At 54.0% G+C, this 18,555-nt stretch overlaps 1 protein-coding gene across 1 annotated transcript; it reads right to left on the bottom strand.

The window, feature by feature from the left end:
- Positions 1-792: 792 nt before the first annotated feature.
- On the bottom strand, positions 793-18,052 carry ALKBH5 (alkB homolog 5, RNA demethylase). Its single transcript, XM_086622291.1, has 4 exons — positions 17,316-18,052; positions 10,666-10,746; positions 5,543-5,698; positions 793-3,839 (listed from the first exon to the last, which is right to left on the bottom strand). The coding sequence occupies exons 1-4, from the start codon at positions 18,035-18,037 to the stop codon at positions 3,656-3,658; spliced, it is 1,143 nt and encodes a 380-aa protein (XP_086478417.1). The 5' UTR covers positions 18,038-18,052; the 3' UTR covers positions 793-3,655.
- Between the last annotated feature and the right edge of the window lie 503 nt (positions 18,053-18,555).

Here is an 18,555-nt window from a genome sequence, read left to right as displayed (position 1 = left end):
TTCTCTTCCTACGGACGCACCAAGCCCACACGAGCGATGCAAGAGCTTCAGTTCAGTCACAGAGTCTTGAGATACAGGTAAGAGTAACAAACCCAAATTCCTCCTGCTCTTCGCAGAAAAGCAGGGGCAAACCCCACCAGAGCAGGAACAAACCGCACCGAAGCAGGGATGAACCCCTCCTTGCTCCCCCTTTTCTTAGGAAAGACAGTTCTCGTGGTCTGGGCTGTGGGTCTGGGCACGTGGGGCCATCACACTGGACACAGCCAGTTTTGGGCTGAGCAAGTCACACAAACGACACACTGCAAGTGGATGGAGAGGAGGTCGGATCGCACCACCGGATCAGACCAACACCACAAGCCGACCGGGTCAGGCCTGTGCACGAACCTGTTCCGCGGAGCAGATGGGGAGAAGTTTTGCTTCCAAACTGGAGCTCGCCACCCTCTGTCCTCCACAGCAGACCCACGCCACCGCCCCGACCCAAAGCCTGCAGGCAGCCCGACACGGCCAGCAACAGAGAACAGGTACGGACAGCACCACCAGTTTCAGCAGACAGGTTACAGTAAGGGATCTAGACATCTGGATCCACGGGAAAAATGTGTCTTCTGGTTCCAAATCAAGATTTCACTCCAATGTTGTTGAGTGCAAAAGAGTTAAAAAACCATGTTATCTACACATATACATCCGTGCGCATAGAAAACGTCTGTACAAGCGGGCACGATGGCCTGCCTACGCGCTGAGGACTCCTCGCCCAAGAAATGCTACAGTCATACTGCTTGCATCCCTCTCTCTCTCTCTCTCTCTTCAAGGTGTCAAGATCCAACGAGTCAGGTTGAAAACCAAGCGCACGTGAGAACAGCTGGTGGCTGGAGAGCGGCTCTGGCCAGGAGCTCCTCCAGTCCCTCCAGCCACGGCTGCCAGCTCAGACCCACCGCACAGATGCAGGGCAGGGAGGAAGGAGGGGAGAGCTCTTGACCATGGCATGCGGGAATACCGAAACAAACCGGGAGAGGAAGGACACCTACGTGCATACAGACTGCACAAGGATCAGGACGAGGTGAGGGTTGGTACCAGGCTAGAGGTAAGACCTCGGGATGCCTTCTTAAGCCTCCAGTGGAGATAGAGCCAGCACCTCATCCCGCAGGAGCCCTGCTCTGGGAAGCTGCCCCCAGCTTCATTTGAGTTGAGACACCAGGGTACAGTATCCACACTGCAGAGATAGGAGTAAAACTGGGAGCTGGTGGGGGGGAGAGGGGGAAAGCAGGCTGTGCAGAGCCGAGATCTCTGGCAGGGACCGCTGCCACCGTCAGCAGCACCTGCAGCAGAGCCTGACCCTGAGGAGGACACAGGGAATGTCCAGCATGAATGCAGAAAGACAATTAGAAACAGCTATTGCTAGGCTTCCTGCTAGCAGGTCTCTAGCTTGCTGGAGATATTTGCACCAGCCGTAAGGAAGAGAAGGGATGCTGCTCTCCTGCACTGCAAAGCTGCAGTTTCGCTGTCGCTGTCGGGAATGTCAAGCTTTCCAAAACAGGGGGTTTGTAGCCAAGAGCTGGCCCGGATTCTCCGCAGAAAACCGGGAGGGTGAGCAACACCACTTCAAACACTGAGCATGGTCTGAAAATGTTGTTGTTTTTTTTTTTTTAAAGGTTTCAGAAGCAGCAGAAGCATGAACTTTCAGATCTCCGGGCAGACAAGACAGGTTCCTTCAAAGACGGGCCGTGAGGCTGTGCCATTCCTTTGCACCGAGCCGACGGGGGCTCTCACCAGGAAAGCCATCGGATAGAGAGTCAGACAGGCACTGGGGACCTCACCTATGAACCCCTCGCAGATGATGGTAACTTCCTTTGCACTAATGTGACACTAGATCCAGTCTGAGCAGTGCTCCCAACAACGGGTGAGTGGTGGGAGCTGCAGAAGTAAGCGGGGAAGGAAAAGGACACCGAGACCCAGAAGTCAGCAAACGTGTTCAAACACCAATGAACGACGCTCTGGGGAACAACGCCTGGGGTTTGTTGTTTTTTTTGGGTGGGTTTGTTGTTTTTTTTTGACTGGGAGCCCCTCAAGACAGCAGCAAACAGGTTTCAAAATATATTACATCTTTTTATTGCCAAGCGTGCAGACCATAAGTGTGTGGGGGACACAACACTAAGAAAAACTACAATTTGAGGGAGGGCAAAGCAGTAAAATTTAAAAATAAGACTACTCCTTACAACTGCCAACACTTGGGTTCAAAGAATCAATTGGAGGAAGTTTCTTAAAAGTACAGTTCTAAATATGGTGTTGGGCCCCCAACTTGGAAAACGCCGAGGCTTCAGTCTGGGCTAACAAAAAGCAGGTGGGAGAGGAGGAGGAAGGTGGCAGACTTTCTAACGCTGACTCCATGGGGCCAAATGCCCAGTTCTTAACATTTTCTGTAGCGACTAGAAAACTCCCTACCCCAGGAACACAGGAAGGAATAAGCCCGGAGGAGGCGGGCAACGGCGGCAGCACTAGTGCTGAGCGCACTGAACTGGGGCCACGCTAGACCCTTTCAGCGTCCTCACTCCCAGAGCCAGCCTCGGAGGGGACGCACCGCAGCCGAGCTGCCCAGCTCCCCCAGGGCTACAGCAACGCCTGTTCCTGCTCTGGCAGAGCGCAGCCGGTCCCTCGGGATGGGATGCTGTGCCGTCTCAACTCTCTCCGTGGCCAAAAGCCAGTCCCCCAGGCAGCGGAGAACAACTCAGAGGGTCCCCAAGGCAAGTGTCCTCACAAGCACAGTGTCTGTCCTGCTCCTCTTTGCTATCTCCAGCTCTGGGAAGCAGCATGGGCTCAATGCGATCACTCACTTGGCAGCCCCGGGGCTCCAATATGGACCTCGGGCCAGCACCAGACCAGCCTCAGTGAAGCCAGTCGTGTCTCCTTCCTCCTCAACCAAAGCGTATCCCCAGTCGGACCAGCACTGAGAAACCAGAGCTCAATACATTCTTCTCGGAGAGGGCAGCACAAGGACACAAGGCTGTGAGCCCACACTGGCTTGGGAAAAGGGACTGGAAAGGAAACCTACGGCATTTAAAACTAGTACTAAAGTGCAACAAAAATGTCCTAAACCCTTTGAAATCAATCGCAGTAAGAGGTGTCTGCAAAGCTTCAAACTTCCAGTTACTGCAGGGCACCCTTAAAACACAACCCAACAACAACAACTAGGTAAGAGCAGACCAAGGAGCCCTTTGGTGAAGCAAGGAAAACATGGCCACCACAGAGAGTTTCAGCTCCTGGGGTCAAACATCATATTTAGAACATTTGGAAAGGAAGAAAGTTAAAGCAAAAAAACAAAATACAATTCTTGAATCTGCGCAATGAAACAGTTAAACTTTTTGGTGTTTTCAAAAGAAATCCCAACAGACAGCCCGGCATAACTTTATCTGCTTCCTAAGGGAGAGATGCCCGTTTGAGCCATGACTCAGGACACCATGTGCACTGGACATGTTCCATCCTTACGTATGTCTCAGCATTCCTCCATTCATAAAACCAAATCGCTAGATCCTTCCTGTTTACTCTTCAGCCTGAAAGGAAAAACCAAAACTGAAGCTAGATGGAAGATAGCCAGAGGGAGGAGAAAGTTTTCACAGACTAGAGGCCAATCTCATCAGCTCCATGAGCTTGGAAAGTGCAATCCTCAGTGTCGCCTCATTTTCACTTTCCTGGCTGGGCTGCCATCCTCCTCTTCCTCGTCACAGTCCTCCGTGTACTCGTAAGACCTTCGCCAATAGTTCTCAGAGCTGAAGTTGCTCCGTCTCCTATGTTTTGGTAAGAGGACTGAGCGCCTGTTCTCCTCTTTATCCATTTCCAGAATCCGTGGCCTACGGCAAGAGAGAAAAGAGGGAGTGAGAGCGCATCCACAACGGGATTTAGGCATTCCTTGTGCGGACACTATCTGCAGTTTTGCATACTTTGAGTGATATGACTGACTGTTTCCACGTTGCTTTCCCAGTACTGGGCACTCAGCAGAGCAGGAACACATCAATGTGCACCTCCCATGGAGAGGCTGAGAACTTTGCTTTCGATGGTGCAAGTCTTACCCCTTTTCGGGGCAAGTTTTGGTCTTTACCTCCACCAGCAACACTTCCAAACAGCCCAGTCACCTCTTTTGAAGGGCAGCTTGTGGCCCCAAGAAACATCCCTTGGGCAGGCAGCTCCGTCTCTCCTACAACAGGACTCGCAGCACAGAGTTGAGCTCCTTTTTAAGCTGCCGGGGTGCTTGTGGTGCAGGATCAAACCCGAGCCCCTTTGTCCTCTCACTAGGTCTCTCAAATGTTAGCACAGTGCAATTGTTATTTCTCCAAAGCTGCCCCTGCTCTCCCCTGGGATATTTCATAGTAGAACTGGGCTGGCTGGGTGCACAGACCATTTATTTTATCCTAGGTGGCAGCTGCCGAGCTCCTCTTAGGAATACCGCTATCTGCTATCTGTGTTATCTAAGTTCTACTGCAGTCTTTGAGGAAAGAAAAACGTGTTTGTGATACCCATCTGCTGCAGGGGTCTGTGCAAGCACCCCCCACCCTGGCAAGGTCACATTGGGCTGAAAACCAGCTCTCACACCTCTGTGGATTTGTCCTGCATGATCACCTCCCCAGTCACTCGCTGGCCACTGCGTGCTCGGAGGCAAGCCTTCGTCTGCAGGAGAGCTGCTCGGTCTGTCTCCCAGCCCGAGTGCAGGTGAACGAACACCGCTCACAAACAAGCCATCCCCACCCTCCTCCCTCCACAACAGGTTGAAACACGGGCTGGGACTGCACAGCAGCCAAGCCCCGGGACCAAGCCAACTTTTGGGTTTTTACACGATGCACCGAGAACATCAGCTTGATCCTCGGGAAGCTCTGGAATTGGAGAATAGCAGGAATATCGCACGACAGCCGGCAGACTGGCTCTCTCTCACGACTATCAGTACATTCACATAGAGCAAAGTGATATTTGAGAGAAGCTTTGCTGCAAAGCTCAAGCTGGCTGAAACCTCAGCAAGGAGCTTCCCTGAAGGTCAGGCTTACGCGTTCACACCGTCTGGTTACACACACAAAAAACATACACACACAGCTCTGGAACCAAAACAGGTCGGAAAAGCTTCCCAAGAAGGCCACCACCTTTTCCAGATAGCAAACCCCACGTTCTCTCCCAAGACTGCTTTCATAATATAGTTTAACGCAGCTGCACAGGTTGCTTGGCAATAGAGGTCAAAATAATTAGCTGCAGGGAAACTATTGTTCTGAATGACTGCACTATCAAGAGCCAGCCAAATCTATTGCTTCTTCATTATGCCACTCACAGGATAAACAATGTAAGCTGCTTACAGCCAGGGCTTAGCCTCCGCAAGCCCAGGAGGAACGTCTAACGAACCTCATTCTGATAAAACACATGTGTACACCACAGAAAGCACCTGGAAGGTGTAAACTGGGATGTTTCCAAGTGTGCTGTGCAGTCTCTCTTGTCGGAGGGCAGGAGGAAACCTCAGACACGCACTGACCTAGAGACACCATCCAAACGTCACTCTTAGGAGAGGTCATCCTACCTGTGAGCAGCATCGGGATCTGCTTTGCGATGGGACCGCTTTGGTTTCAGGATCTGGTCCCGGTTGCTTCCAGATAGACGGTCAGAGTTATAACCTGGTGGCAACACAGAGCTACTCAGGGATTTTGTTTCCAATCGAGGTGCATCTAGTCTTGTTCTGCAAATATTTAAAGAGAAGAGAATTTGCAAGGAGTTTCCACAGAAGCGCCAGCGTGCCGCAGCAGACATTTGTCCTGGATGGGCTGAAGCACAACCCTCAATCTCAGCCTCCAGCTCAGGAAGAGGGTCAGGACTATTACATCCCACAGCAAAACAAGCTGCAGCTTTCTGGTACCTGCAGCTTCAGCTTTAGCCTTTGCTGTCTTGGTTAGAGGGAAGAGGAAGGCTTAGGGACACGTGTAGTCACGAGGTGAACGCGAATGGTGCTGAGATCGGTGCAATCCCAGTTATGGGACACAGAGTAGAGGCGCTGGAGCCCCTGTGAAATCACAGTGACTCGTCAATAACTTGCAGCTCCAGTTAAGCCACCTGGGAGATGCCCTGCAAAATTCATCATCACCTAGAACAGTAATAACTGCCTCTATCTGGAAACTCCCTACTGCCTCAAGATCTCGTGGGGTCAGACACTTCTCAGCTTGAGTAAGAGGTTTAAAGAGCTGAAGTACGAGTGAGGAGAAGGTCTGGCAAACACAAGTTGAACCGCATCCCTCCAAGCAGCGCAGCACACGCTCAAGCTACACCAGAGAGCAAGCACAGCTCGTCCCAGGGCAGAGCTGTCGCTGCCGCTGGCCCAGGCACAACTGCAGCCGTGCACACGTGGAGGGAGGCAACAGGCAGAGCAGCAGGGATGAAAATTTGACGGCTCAGCATCTTATCACAGCACCATCACCGTCTCCAAGCACAGCACAGTCACCAGCCTCAACTTACAAGCGCCGCTGGAGTCTGTTTCAAAACACAGACTGAAGTCTAAGAACGAGCAAAACACACTAAAAGGTGGTGCCAGTGCACCAGAGCTGCCAATTTCAGGAGGATTCAAGCTGCTTCCCGGAAGGAAAGGCACCTGACATTGTTGCTGTAGCTTGTCTTCCTCCTTGGGATTAGGGGTGAATATGGAAGGGGTCTGGGTGAAAGCAAGGGGAGAATCACTTCATGCTCTCTAGTGCTGAACTTTAGCTCCTGGCAGAGGTTTCCACATGTGCTGGTTTTGGCTGGGACAGAGCTAATTTTCTTCTCAGTATCTACTAGGGGGCAATGGTTTGGATTTGTGCTGAGAAGAGTGTTGGTAACACCGGGATGTCTTCACTATTGCTGAGCAGTGCATATACAGAGCCAGGGCCTTTTCTGCTTCTCGCCCCACCCCACCAGCAAGGAGGCTGGCGGTGCACTAGAAGTCAGGAGGGGACCCAGCTGGGACAGCTGACCTAAGGGATACTCCACACCATATGACGTCATGTTCAGCACATAAAACCGGGAGGAGAAGGGGAGGACACTCAGAGTGATGACATTTGTCTTCCCAAGTAACCATTACGTGTGGTGGAGCCTTGCTTTCCTGGAGATAGCTGAACACCTGCCTGCCGATGGGAAGGAGTGGATTCATTCGTTGTTTTGCTTTGCTTGTGTGTGCGGATTTTGCTTTACTTATTAAATTGTCTTCATCTCAACCCACGAGTTTTCTCACTTTTACCCTCCTGATTCTCTCCCCCATCCCACCAGAGGAGGGTGAGCAAGCGGCTGTGTGGTGTTTAGTTGCCAGCCAGAGTTAAACCACGACACCACAGGAGAATCCCAACCTAAACTCCCATTAGGAAGCACATCCAGTTGCCAAGCTTCCTTTCCAACACCAGGGAGAGCCTCTTCAGTTAACCAGGTCAATGCCAGGCTGGCACACACAAAGCTGGGCACAGCACCCCAAATACACCCAGCATGCCAGAAACAAGGAACACTTCCACAGGCAGCTGCCAGGCTGGAGCCTGCGCTCCACAGCGCCGTCATCCCGAGCTGTTCTCAGCTCCAGGACTGGACCCAGTCCAGCTACAACACCAAAGGCATTGCAGATCCTGCCCTGGACAAGTTAGGTAGTTTAAATACCTCTCAAATGTAACAGCAGCTACAGGCCTGCAATTAAAACCAACCAACCACCAAGTACACTGCGAGGGCAAGAGAGCACCAGCCACGCTCTCCGTGTCCGCAGAGTGAGGCAGGTATGAGCTGCAGGAGCAGGTCCAAGGAGAGGCTATAATAAATGGAGAGCAAACGACCTGCTAAAGTTCAGGTTAAGCAGAATAGCTCCCCAATGCCACTGCTTACAAAGGGCAGCGGAAGCCCTTTGAGATGACTTTCAAGACCCGCTTGAATAGGTCTCATTTCTATCCCCACCTCCCACGTTACCTCATTCCACATCTCATGAAATTGATAGCACCATTCCTCTCCCCCAGCCTCCTGCTCGAAGCGCTTCCCAACCTTGCCGGCTCCCCGCAGCCCTGCGCTCCGATACGCAGGAAACGCTGTAAATATCATCACACTACAGCGGCGAAGTGTTTATGACCTACTTGGTAACCACACCGCTCTCAAACATCCTGCAGAACCCAGCCACCTCTCCAGCTTTGTTCTCCTCCTGCTGCCAGCAAAAACCACCTCTAGAGCCATGCGCCCGGAGTCGAGGCAAGAGCAGATCCAGACTCCGATGCCTGGGACGCAGCAGGCTCCGACAGCCTCTTCGGAGCTGAACATCCCAGCTCCCAGCTGCAGCAAAGTTTATGCCGCTCTACGAGCCAACTGATTCGATCCCACTGGAAACCTTGAGGCTGCTTCTTACCACAACGACGAGGAAGAAGAGTTTTACGAGGCCGCTGGCTGCGTGCTAGCAGGCTACCAGCGGAAGTTGCTGTTTTCCTGGTTGCATAACACGCCATTTCAGACTGCACCAATCGCATGATCCGGGACTCGGGAACGGCGTTCCCTGCAGCAACGCACGCCGCGGGGATGGGAGCACAAAGGTCACTGCAGCCCTGCTGTGCATGCATGCGTGCACGCGGGACCCGGCGAGGAGGCGGCCCCGTCACGAGGGATAGCAGCAATTAACAGGCTCTATTTGGCAGCCGTCGGAGCGCACCCTTTGGCAAAAAGGCAATTGCCATGTATTCACCAGGGCTGCTGAGCTCTACGGAGATTACACAAAAATAATTACCAGGGGGTTTCCACTTTGCTCAAGAGGGAAAAAAAAAAAAAACAAAACCAACACCCTGTTGTGGTTTCATTCAGCCTGCCAGTCAAGTCGGCCCGTCGTCGTCTGCGTATGACCGGGCAGAGACACTTCTGCTCTAACGCGAAGCAAGTCAGGCCCCTAAAATGAGGGGAAGGCAGAAGGACATGCTGCTACAGAAGGGTGGCTAAGGAAACAGCCAACATGGCTCTGCTAGGAGCTAACGGGTATTGTCTGTTCAGCAGCGACGCACTGGGTCAGCTGGGTGCATCTCGGCCAGATGAGTGCTCGCCCTTTGAGGGCAGCCAGGCTGGTCTGAAATAATTCCACACCCTTAGCTTACAGAGGCTGGTGAAAGCAAGAGGGAGAGCCAGTTGAACACATATGGTAGGTATCTCCACCAGTTTGGTCAGCTTTAGGTTATTTAGCTGAGTCCGGCTTTCCTAGAGAACTGCTCCACAGCCTACAACAGGCAGCTTCTCCATCCCAAAGCTCAAATACTGTAGAGCAGCTACAGAATTTGGAGATGTCTTCCGCTGGCGCTCGTCAGCACTCCCACTGCTTTTCGTTGCCTGCAGTAACCAGTAACATGAACGTTAAACAGCCTTTTACTTCTTATCACAACCACCTCACCCTCTTGCCTTAAACCTCACGTGGCAGCAACCAACTATCGGGTGGTTTGGTTCTAATCTCTTTCTTTCATCCCACTATCACCTGCCACATCTCATCTGCCTCCTTGGGTCTGTGCTGATTTTGCCTGGCTAACGCCTCAGGGCTGCTGTTTTTTCTGACTTCCTTTCATGGGTCTCTCTAACCAGATGTCCAACTCCACTCCGCTGGCTTTGTGCCACAACCTTCACGACGCTGCCAGACTTGTTTTGAAACCAACTAAGTTGTCCAAAGGCTCAGCAAGTCTGAATCTAGACCACTTGCCTGCTAGCTTTATGCCAGTCTGGGCCACGACTGCAGCCCTGCCCTCATGCCCACACTTTCAGCTGGGTTTACAGTACTCAAGTCATGTGTGTTTTCACTTGCAAAAAGATTTCTTGACAGTGGAATTACTGCTAACACCTTGTAAGGCACAATCAACACAGGTCAACATGTGGCAGTCACATTTTTTGGCCTAGTAGAAGGAACTGATGAGAGAGGACATTTCTGGGCACAAAAAAAAGGTTATACTGAGAAGTTTGGAGCGGAGTTGGTTTGGGGTGGTTGGGTTTTTTTCCATTTTCTTATCTAAAGAGTTTAGGAACCGACACTGGCTGATGAAATGCCATCAGCTGACCACGACAGCATGTCTTTTAAAACAGGAAGTGTGCGACACCTTACAAAGCTTGGCTTCCCAACACCAACTCGAAGGACAGGCTCAGTAAAGCGGTCACTAAATTCACTGCATCCACTTCCCTTCGAAGCCAGCGTCTTACTCCCTCTCCCTGGGAAATGAAAGCCATGCTACCAGGAAAACTTTACCTGCCTTAAAGGAGATTCTTCATCATAAGCATCTGCTTCAAAGGACCATCTAGGTAACTCACGCGCAAGGGTACCTCCTGATCAGACACCTGAACACACAGCCTAAACCAGGAGAGTCTGAAATCCTAGCTGTTGGGAGTTCGGCAGCCAAAGCAAGCCGGGTGTCTGTATGCCAACAGCGCCTGCAAACCTAGACATCACGATGAAGTACTGCTGCACAGAGCCACGAAGTGATTAACTCTGCAATAACGAGTTCCACCTACTTCCACCAGCCAAGCGGCGGGCACGACAAGACGCAAGCGAGCATCAGAGTGACATCTAATTAAGATGTAAGACCAAGACAGCAAATTAACAAGCAAGGCAGTTTTAAAATGTTTCTTTAAAAGAACCTTAGGAACATCACACCATCACATCCAAGTTTATCTTACTGTCCGGAGGGCTTCAACACTTACTTTCGAAGGATGATGACAGCTCTTCTCTCCTTGATGTCCTGTGGTCGAATACAGTGTGTAATTTCATCGGCTGCATATCCACTGACAAAAAAAAAAGAAAAAAGCCACTGTGAAAAAGATGACAGGCAGAAGCAGAAAGTGGTTGCCAGCCTCAACGACTCATTTTGGCCAGTCATTTCCTAACTTCCACCAGGAATTTCTCCTCCAAACACTACTGCCCAGGGACACAGGAGCTAGACTTACAGGAAGGAAGAATGAGGACAGTCAGGGCTTTTTTTTTTTTTGACACAGTTTTTTTAGCACATACCAGAGGAAACTGCCACCTGCCACAACATGGTAAAATAAGCCATGTAGAAAATGAGTTTATGGTGCATAAATTCAGCCAATTCACTTATCAAGAAATTAGAGGGCAATAGGGAAAAAAATCAGCACGTTGCTCCAAAGCACCTTCTCACACGTGTCCCCAAGAAATGCCATCTCTCATGGCTGGGATGCACGGCACACCCAGACACGGACACGTACAGAGTCCAGGAGAAGATTCCTTAGTCGAGGAGGAGGTGCAGCAGCAGTAAGAGCCAAGTGTCTCCCTCCTCTCACCTGGGCACAGACGCTGCTGCCTCAGCCCTTGCCGCTGCCCACCACGTGGCATCACGTCAGCAGCGGTACAAACACCACCCCCAGCACAGCCTGACCCCAACACAACACTCCAAATTCAGACCTGCAAACCACGCCACGCTCCTACAGCTCCCTGCCACGGGGCGCAGGAGGCAAGGCAGTGCGAGCTGCTCTCGGCAGGAGCGTTCTGCTGTATGAAGGGACTTCACCCACTCCACGTTTCCAGCAGGCAGGAAGGAAAGCCACGGCCAGCGAGGGCCCCAGCGACCTGCAACACGCAGGAGTGTTTTTCTTGCGGCTGCTTCAGTTGTTCAACACAACCCCCGGGGTCTGGTGCAACACGTGAGATGGTGGCAGGTCCGTGGCGAGCGGCCATCACACCGGCTGCGACAAACAAGCCACCCTGCCAGGAGCGTATCTCATCACTCACGTGGGTGCTAACGAGCAGGTCCGAGAGGTGGGCCTGCCCTCTACCTGCTGCTTGGAGATCGTTCACAGAAGAGTCTTCTAGAGTCCAACACGGGGAAAAGAGAAGTTAAACGCCTTCAGAGCCTCCTGAAACGAGGACACGCAGCCTTTGGAGGGACTCAGGGGCTCAGGCCACACGAAGCTAACGCACGCCCACGCTAGTTTAACCTGAAACAGGAATCACTGAGCCCGCTCTCCTCGCGAGGGTTTATCACGAAGCTGCTGCCATCCGGCCGTCAGCCAGCCCTCCAGGAGCACAGCCCAGGTCATCGGCTTGCGGGTTATTCGGGACGCTCAGAGCAGAACACGCACAGGCAGCCCTCTCTGGGGACAGGACCGGGTTTCCTTTAGCTGGTTAGATAACCCACCCACTCACCGAGAAGCACACACCTCTCGAAGACAGATTTACTGCTGTGAGAGGAGAGTTAAGAGCCTAAGACCGGAGCAGTTCAAACATGGGGTGATGTCCATCCCCCCCGTCCTCCGAGGCAGCGCAGAACAAGACAGCGTGATGTGAAAGGGCTTATAATGATGCTCTATTATGTTCCAGGAACCTCTGCGTCAAGCTCCAGCGAATTCGTTAACATCACCCACATTAACATTCGACTCGGTGCTTCCTCAGCGACACCCTGAACATCAGCAAAAGGTCTGCTTCCAGGCCTGCGTCCTCCAGCTCGAGATGGCAGCCTGACCACTCATTCTCACTCCCCAGGCAGGAACCCGCTTTCCAGCGCAGCGCTGGGCAGAGTTCGTGGTCCCAGATGCATGTGGGCAGCACCAAAGCAACAGCCCCAGTAGCCCTGTCCGAGGCCCTAATGGGGACCCACCAGTCTGCCCCAGGGCCACGCTGGTGTGGAAAAACCCAGCCTGTCACCACATCAAATATGGAGATGGCATCTCTGCACAGCCCTCCAGCAAAGGGGTTTGCACAGGCACCCGGCAGAAAAATGGAAGAATGACATTATTTTGTTGTGTCACGCTTGTTCTGCTTTGTCCCGGCATGAACTTCTCACTCACTGCCAGGCCTGGCCGCATCCTGACGATGGGTGCAGGGGTAAATGCTGGAACAAAACACCCATAACAATATCAAGGGTCTACCCAGAGATTTCTTGCCCAGAGAACAAACCCAAAGCACAAGGTAAGAGATAACTTGGCAAGGAAAACCCTAAATCATTGCCCATGAGAACACCTGAAGAAATTCTTCACTTGGAGTGGTGAAACACTGGCACAGGTTGCCCAGAGAAGTTGTGGATGCCCCTTCCATCCCTGGAAGTGTTCAAGGCCAGGCTGGATGAGGCTTTGGGCAACCTGGTGTAGTGGAAGGTGTCCCTGCCCATGTCAGGGGGGTTGGAACTGGATGGTCTTTGAGGTCCCTTCCAACCCAAAACCATTCTGTGATCCTATGACGTCTCAACCTAAAGCATTTTCCAGATGAACACGGGGAGATGCAGGTACCATCCACACACTCCCCCCAACTAACACCCCGACTCCTACCTAATCCATCAGATCTTATACCCCCAACTCCTCCCCGAGTTTCTTTTCCAGTCCAGAAAAGCTACTGCCGAGCCACCACATCGCTGATTCACACGCAGCTGAAGGCTGATTTTTTGTACAAACCTCACCAGAAGGGAGGCCCTGACGTTCTGCAGAGTCTCTAGCGATATTTCCAGGGGCTAACAATGGCCAGGCCAGCTCAGAGGCAGAGGGACCTCACACACTAGCCCATGGCAGGGCTTGAGCAGCTCTAGGCTTTACCTGTGGTTCAGGAAAGCTGCTGCCACAAACCACAGACATGAGAGCGACCAGTTCAAGCAGAGCTTGAACAAATCTGTTTGCCTCATCACCACTGGCACATGCAGAACTTCCTCTGCACCAACGGCCTGTTCTGAGGGATCGGACTTTTCTCATCCAAGCAGTTGCAGAGAGATTCCACCAGCTTGGAAGAAAGCAGGCTCATGCTCCAGAAGCTCCGATGATGCTACCACCAGGCATGCCTCAAGACAACAGGAGAGACAAACATCATGGTATTTCCACTGCTACTACAAACAGCACAGAGACAACCTGGAGCACTCACCAGCTGCAGAAGGGAAGCCATATGGCGTACAAGCTCTTAGAACTTGGGAAGTGTTACCTTTGGTTGTTCATTCCTCTGGCTAGCTACAACTGCACTATTTCCAACCAAGGTGCTGAGACCCAGCAGCTAAACAAAAGCCAGCTCAGCGCCAAGATGTGCTACCTACGACAGCGGCTGCAGGGCACGGTGTGCTGCAGGGTTCTGGTTGGAACCACCTGCCCCAGTTGGCTCTGCAGCCCCCCAGCTCTCCCTTTTTTCCAGCCTAAGCATTTGTCAAAGCACATGTTCCCCAGATGAACGGGCAAATTCCTCCATCTCCTCCCCGCTGCTTCTATCGATTGAAGCTTATCAAATTATTTAAAAAAAAAAAAAAAAAAAGAAGAAAACCCACAAACGCAGTCCAGCCAGCAGCTCCCAACAGGCAGCTGATGGTCCACAGGACTGAAATCCAATTTAACTCCAACTGCCTGAGAAGAACAGCACACACTGAGGTGTTGCTGCCACTTTCTCTTGGCCTGCCTGGCAGCAGGACAAACCTGCAGGAGCACCCGCTTCCTGGGGCTGCAGGAGAAGAGGGGACTGGAGGAAGTCTTCTTCTAGATGTCAAAACCTACAAGGGCAAATCTTCACCACAGATGCAAAAGGAGAGGGGAGAAAAAGTGCCTTCCTGGAAGAGAAAAGGGCTCATTAGCAGGTCGCGGGGTGGCTTAGCCTTTGCCCTGCTGGCAGAGGTGCAGAGGACAAATCCCCGTTCCGCCTTCTAAACACCAACCTGAGGTCTGAACGCTTTCCAGCGAGTGAAGGGGGGCTCAGTGCTTGCAAACACCACAGCCTGCTTCATGGCAGTCAAACAAAGTCAAGGGAGGGATACAGGAAAAGCCCCTCTGCAACTCCCTGCCAAGTAGGTGGCTACAAAAGTCAGGAGGACAATTTGGAATAGGCTCTGAGAGCAGGAACAGGACAGGTGTGACCTGAGGAGAGCCTGAGAATGATGTGGGGGCAAAGAGAGCGATGCAACAGCTTTCCTTAGCTCCCCCTGATTCCCACAGGGTAACCAAGCACATGCGGCTCCCCTGGCTTCCCCGGGAAGGCGCCGTGCCAGCAGCAGCCACTGACCCAGCCACATGTGAGTCGCAGACATTACAGACACGCCATTTCTATCCGCGCCGGTTCCCCATCGCCAGGGCAACTGTCTTCAGCAACTGCTTACCCAGAGCGGGAAAAGCCAAGTCCGGGGACTTGACTTGAACATGACCAAGGGCTGGATTTGGGAAACACACCCGAGAGCCTACCGAGGGTCTGCACCTCTACCCGCTCCTCCCAAATTGCTGGGGTTAGAGAGGAGAGATCTGCTGGAGTGGAGGAACTTGCATCCAGCCCGGATCATCTCATCACAGAACAATGGCTTTGGCAGAATCCCTCTTAAGTGAGTGCTAAGTATCTGCTAACTGCTGTACCGAAACTGAAATAATCTCCATTTTAAACTCTATTATTTGCTAGAAAGCAGAACATCTGTGGGTTAAGCCAGTGAAGGCCTGGGGTGGGTGGGTTAGAAAGCAACCCTTCTGTCTGGAGGGAAAAGATACCTTTGTTTGATTTGGATGATTGCTTCAGCCACATTAATAAACCGATTCCAGCACCTGGGTGACACTGGCCAACAATCCAAACGCAACGGCCTGGGAGACACGCTGCTCCAATTCCGTGAGCCATGACCCAACTACTTCTTCCCGGCAGTTTTGGGACGAGAAAACATTATTTTCTTGTCCTGGAGCAGAGAAAAGCACCTCTCCCTCCTCCTACCATCCTCCAGTGAAGCCCTGATCCTCCTTCAGATGTAAGGCCATGAGTTTTCCTAGTGGCTTTGACTACCAGGCTTCAGACTGACCATGCGTCACTGGCTCTGCCAGCATGCTTCTAAGCAAGAAAAACCTCTCACTGTTCTTTAAAAAAAAAAACTCTGGTTGTGAAAGGAAGGACAACTGTTTACTCCAGGCCTTCCCGGGAAAGACAGCACAAGGGTTCACGTCACCAGCAGCAATATTAGGGTAGAAAGTTTCTCTCCTGGTGTCTAAGAGAAGCCCGGGAGTGGAGTGGTGGCCTGGCACCCGGCAGTCTTCATACCCAGGGACGGAGCTTGCTCTGCAGACACGTGGCTGGACGGGTCCCCTCTGGTCCCACTTCTCAAAAATCACACGGACCTCCGACCCTCCCTGCCCTGGCCAATCCTCAGAGAACGAGAACAGTCCTCAGCACCGTTCCCGCTTCCCTCGGCAGCCTCCCTCGTCCCTCGCTCAGCCACAGAAGTTACCCAGCGCCGGGGGACGCCGAGGATTAGTTAATGTTTGTGCAGCTTTTCCCAGATAAAAGCTACGCGAGATCTCGGCATTTATTATTGATGCACGAGTCGACGGCGCGGGGCTGCCTGTACGTCGGGGGGGGGAAAAATTCCTTCCCCAACCCTGCGGCGATCGCTTTACAAGCCAAAGCAAGGGATTGTGTTACGGCCTGGGAGCCCTGAGAACCAGCCTGGACCTTGACCAGTCCAAAAAAATAAAACCCTAAACGAGGATCCAGTGGGTAGCTCAGAGTGTGGCTGGCAGAGTGCGGGCGATCCCTGCGCCTGGCAGGGAGCACTCTGACCTTCAGGGACACGAGGGACTGGTGCTCGCCGCGCCAGGCAGCCCTGGCGCTGGGCTCCAGGCTGCCCTCCCCAAGACCAGGCCATCGGCACGTACCGGCCTTCCCGCACCCTGCCTGCCCCTTTACCTGCCTGCCCTGGGCGTACCGGGGGCAGAGGGGATTAGGAAGCAGGCGTTTCCCAGTGCCAATCCCAGCTTTACTACCGACCGGCTGCGTGACCTTGGGCAGGTCATTCCACCTCCATGGCTCTTCCCCCACTTGCGGGAACGCACAGAAAGGCCTTTTCTTGCACCCACGACCCACCGCGTTTCCAAGTGATGGTCCCACGGGGCTCTGCGATCCCGTCTTCCCATCTGTGTCGGGCAGGGGAGGGTTTAGCGTTCCCAGTTTACAGACTGGGAAGACGAGGCCATTCACACCTCCTCGCTAGGCTTAAGGTCAGGTCAGGGAGGCACCGGCCAAGCTAAGAATAGACCCAGGAGCCCTGTCCCAACCAGCTGCTCTGCTCTGACCGCTCTCGGCAGAGGATCCATTTTGCATTTTGATGTGTTATTTCAATTGTTTACGGGAACTACGGCAAAGCTTGGCTCCGCAAGTGGCCACACTCCCACCAGGACTCGCCTCCAGCTCCGCGGAGAGGGCGCCCACCCAAATCCCCATCCACCACGGCAGCGGGACCCCCTCTCAAGCCTTTCCCTCGCCCCTTCCGCCGCAGCGAGACCCTGCATGCCTGCAGGCGAGCAAGACCAAGCCCGAGCTGCCATCGGGGCGCGCATCCGCGTGCCTCGTGATCAGCGTTACACAACCGAGCCCCGGCACGGCAGCGGAGGCCTCGGCACGGCGGGTGAGTTACCTGAGCACCGTGACGCTTCCCCTCTTCACGGGCAGGAAGAGAACGGGCTCCGAGACCCTGATGGGTTTGAACTGGAATTTACACCCGAAGCAGAGCGCTGAGTCGCTGAAGAAGGAGACGGAGACGATGGGCCTCTCAAAGATATGGATGGGGTCCACGTGGGAGACAATGCAACCCCCCGGCTGGTAGTCGTTGATGACGGCACTGTTCACAAAGCCCTCGGGAATCACCCGGTGCTCCACCAGCTTCCTGATCACCAGATCGTGCACCCACTCGGGGATGGCGTCCACCTCCCCCCGCGGATACAGGCGCTCCTGGCCGGGGCCTCGTCTCTGCAGCTGGGACCCGTAGGTGTAGCCCTCCCCGAAAAAATACTTGTTCCGAAGAGGCGCCCGATCCACCGTGTGCTCCTTGTAGAGCCCCTTCTCCGCCCGGGACACCACGTCCTCGATCCGCGCTTCGATCTTGGCGCACTCCTCGGAGCTGAAGAGGCGAAGCTGGCGGATGCCGCTTTTGACTTTCCGAGCTTCTTCCTCCTCCTTCTGCTCCTCGTAGTCGCTGGGCTCGGAGCCGGAGTCCTCCTGGTGCCGGCGTTTGCGATCGTAGGGGGGCTCGGGCGGCTCCCGGGGGAGGCTCCCGCCGCCGCCGCCTTTGTGGCCGTCCCGGTAGGGCATCATGGACTTGAGCTTCTCCCGCAGGTCCGTGTAGCCGCTGCCGGCCATAGTGCGTCCGCAGCCCCCGCCTCTATCGATCCCGGCGCTGCAGGCGGCGGCGGGCGGCGGGGGACGCGCAGCTGCTATTCATGGCACCCGCCGCCCTGCTGGAAGAGCCCCGCAGGAACGGGAAGGTGAGGACGGACACCCCTTCCCCGCCACCGCGACCCGCCCGGCCGTGCCCGCGGGAGCCCGGCTCGCCCCCCTCCCTCCCCCTCGCCACCCCCGCCCCGGGGAGATGGGACACCCCCCCCCCCCCCCAACCCGGCGGGCCCCGCGGCTCCCGTCCCCCTCCCTCCCGCCGCGACGCCCCTCCCGGGAGAACAGGGACGGCCCAGCGGACGCCACACTCACGGCTTCGCCCGGGGCGGGTGCGGACAATGCTGCCGGTGCCGGCGGCGGCGCTCACGCGGCGGCCGGGCCTGGCACATGCCCAGCGGCGGCCCCGGCGCGGCGCGGCACCCTGCCCGCTCCCGCCGCCGCGGCGCTGCCCATGGCGGAAGGGAAGAGGGAATGGGGGGGGGGGG

The sequence above is a fragment of the Tauraco erythrolophus genome, chromosome 17, assembly GCF_009769465.1.
Source record: "Tauraco erythrolophus isolate bTauEry1 chromosome 17, bTauEry1.pri, whole genome shotgun sequence".
In the NCBI taxonomy this organism is placed as follows: Eukaryota; Metazoa; Chordata; class Aves; order Musophagiformes; family Musophagidae; genus Tauraco; species Tauraco erythrolophus.
The sequence above is the reverse complement of the archived record's forward strand: the minus strand, read 5'-3'. Positions and strand labels throughout refer to the sequence as shown.

What these genes read in the sequence shown, in the direction of transcription:
- ALKBH5 (XM_086622291.1), bottom strand. Translation starts at nt 18,037, where the DNA reads ATGGCCGGCAGCGGCTACACGGACCTGCGGGAGAAGCTCAAGTCCATG. An exon ending in GCTGTCATCATCCTTCGAAA is followed by an intron (nt 5,699 to 10,665) that starts GTAAGTGTTGAA and finishes AAATATTTGCAG; the next exon opens with AACAAGACTAGATGCACCTC. An exon ending in GATCCCGATGCTGCTCACAG is followed by an intron (nt 3,840 to 5,542) that starts GTAGGATGACCT and finishes CTCTTGCCGTAG; the next exon opens with GCCACGGATTCTGGAAATGG.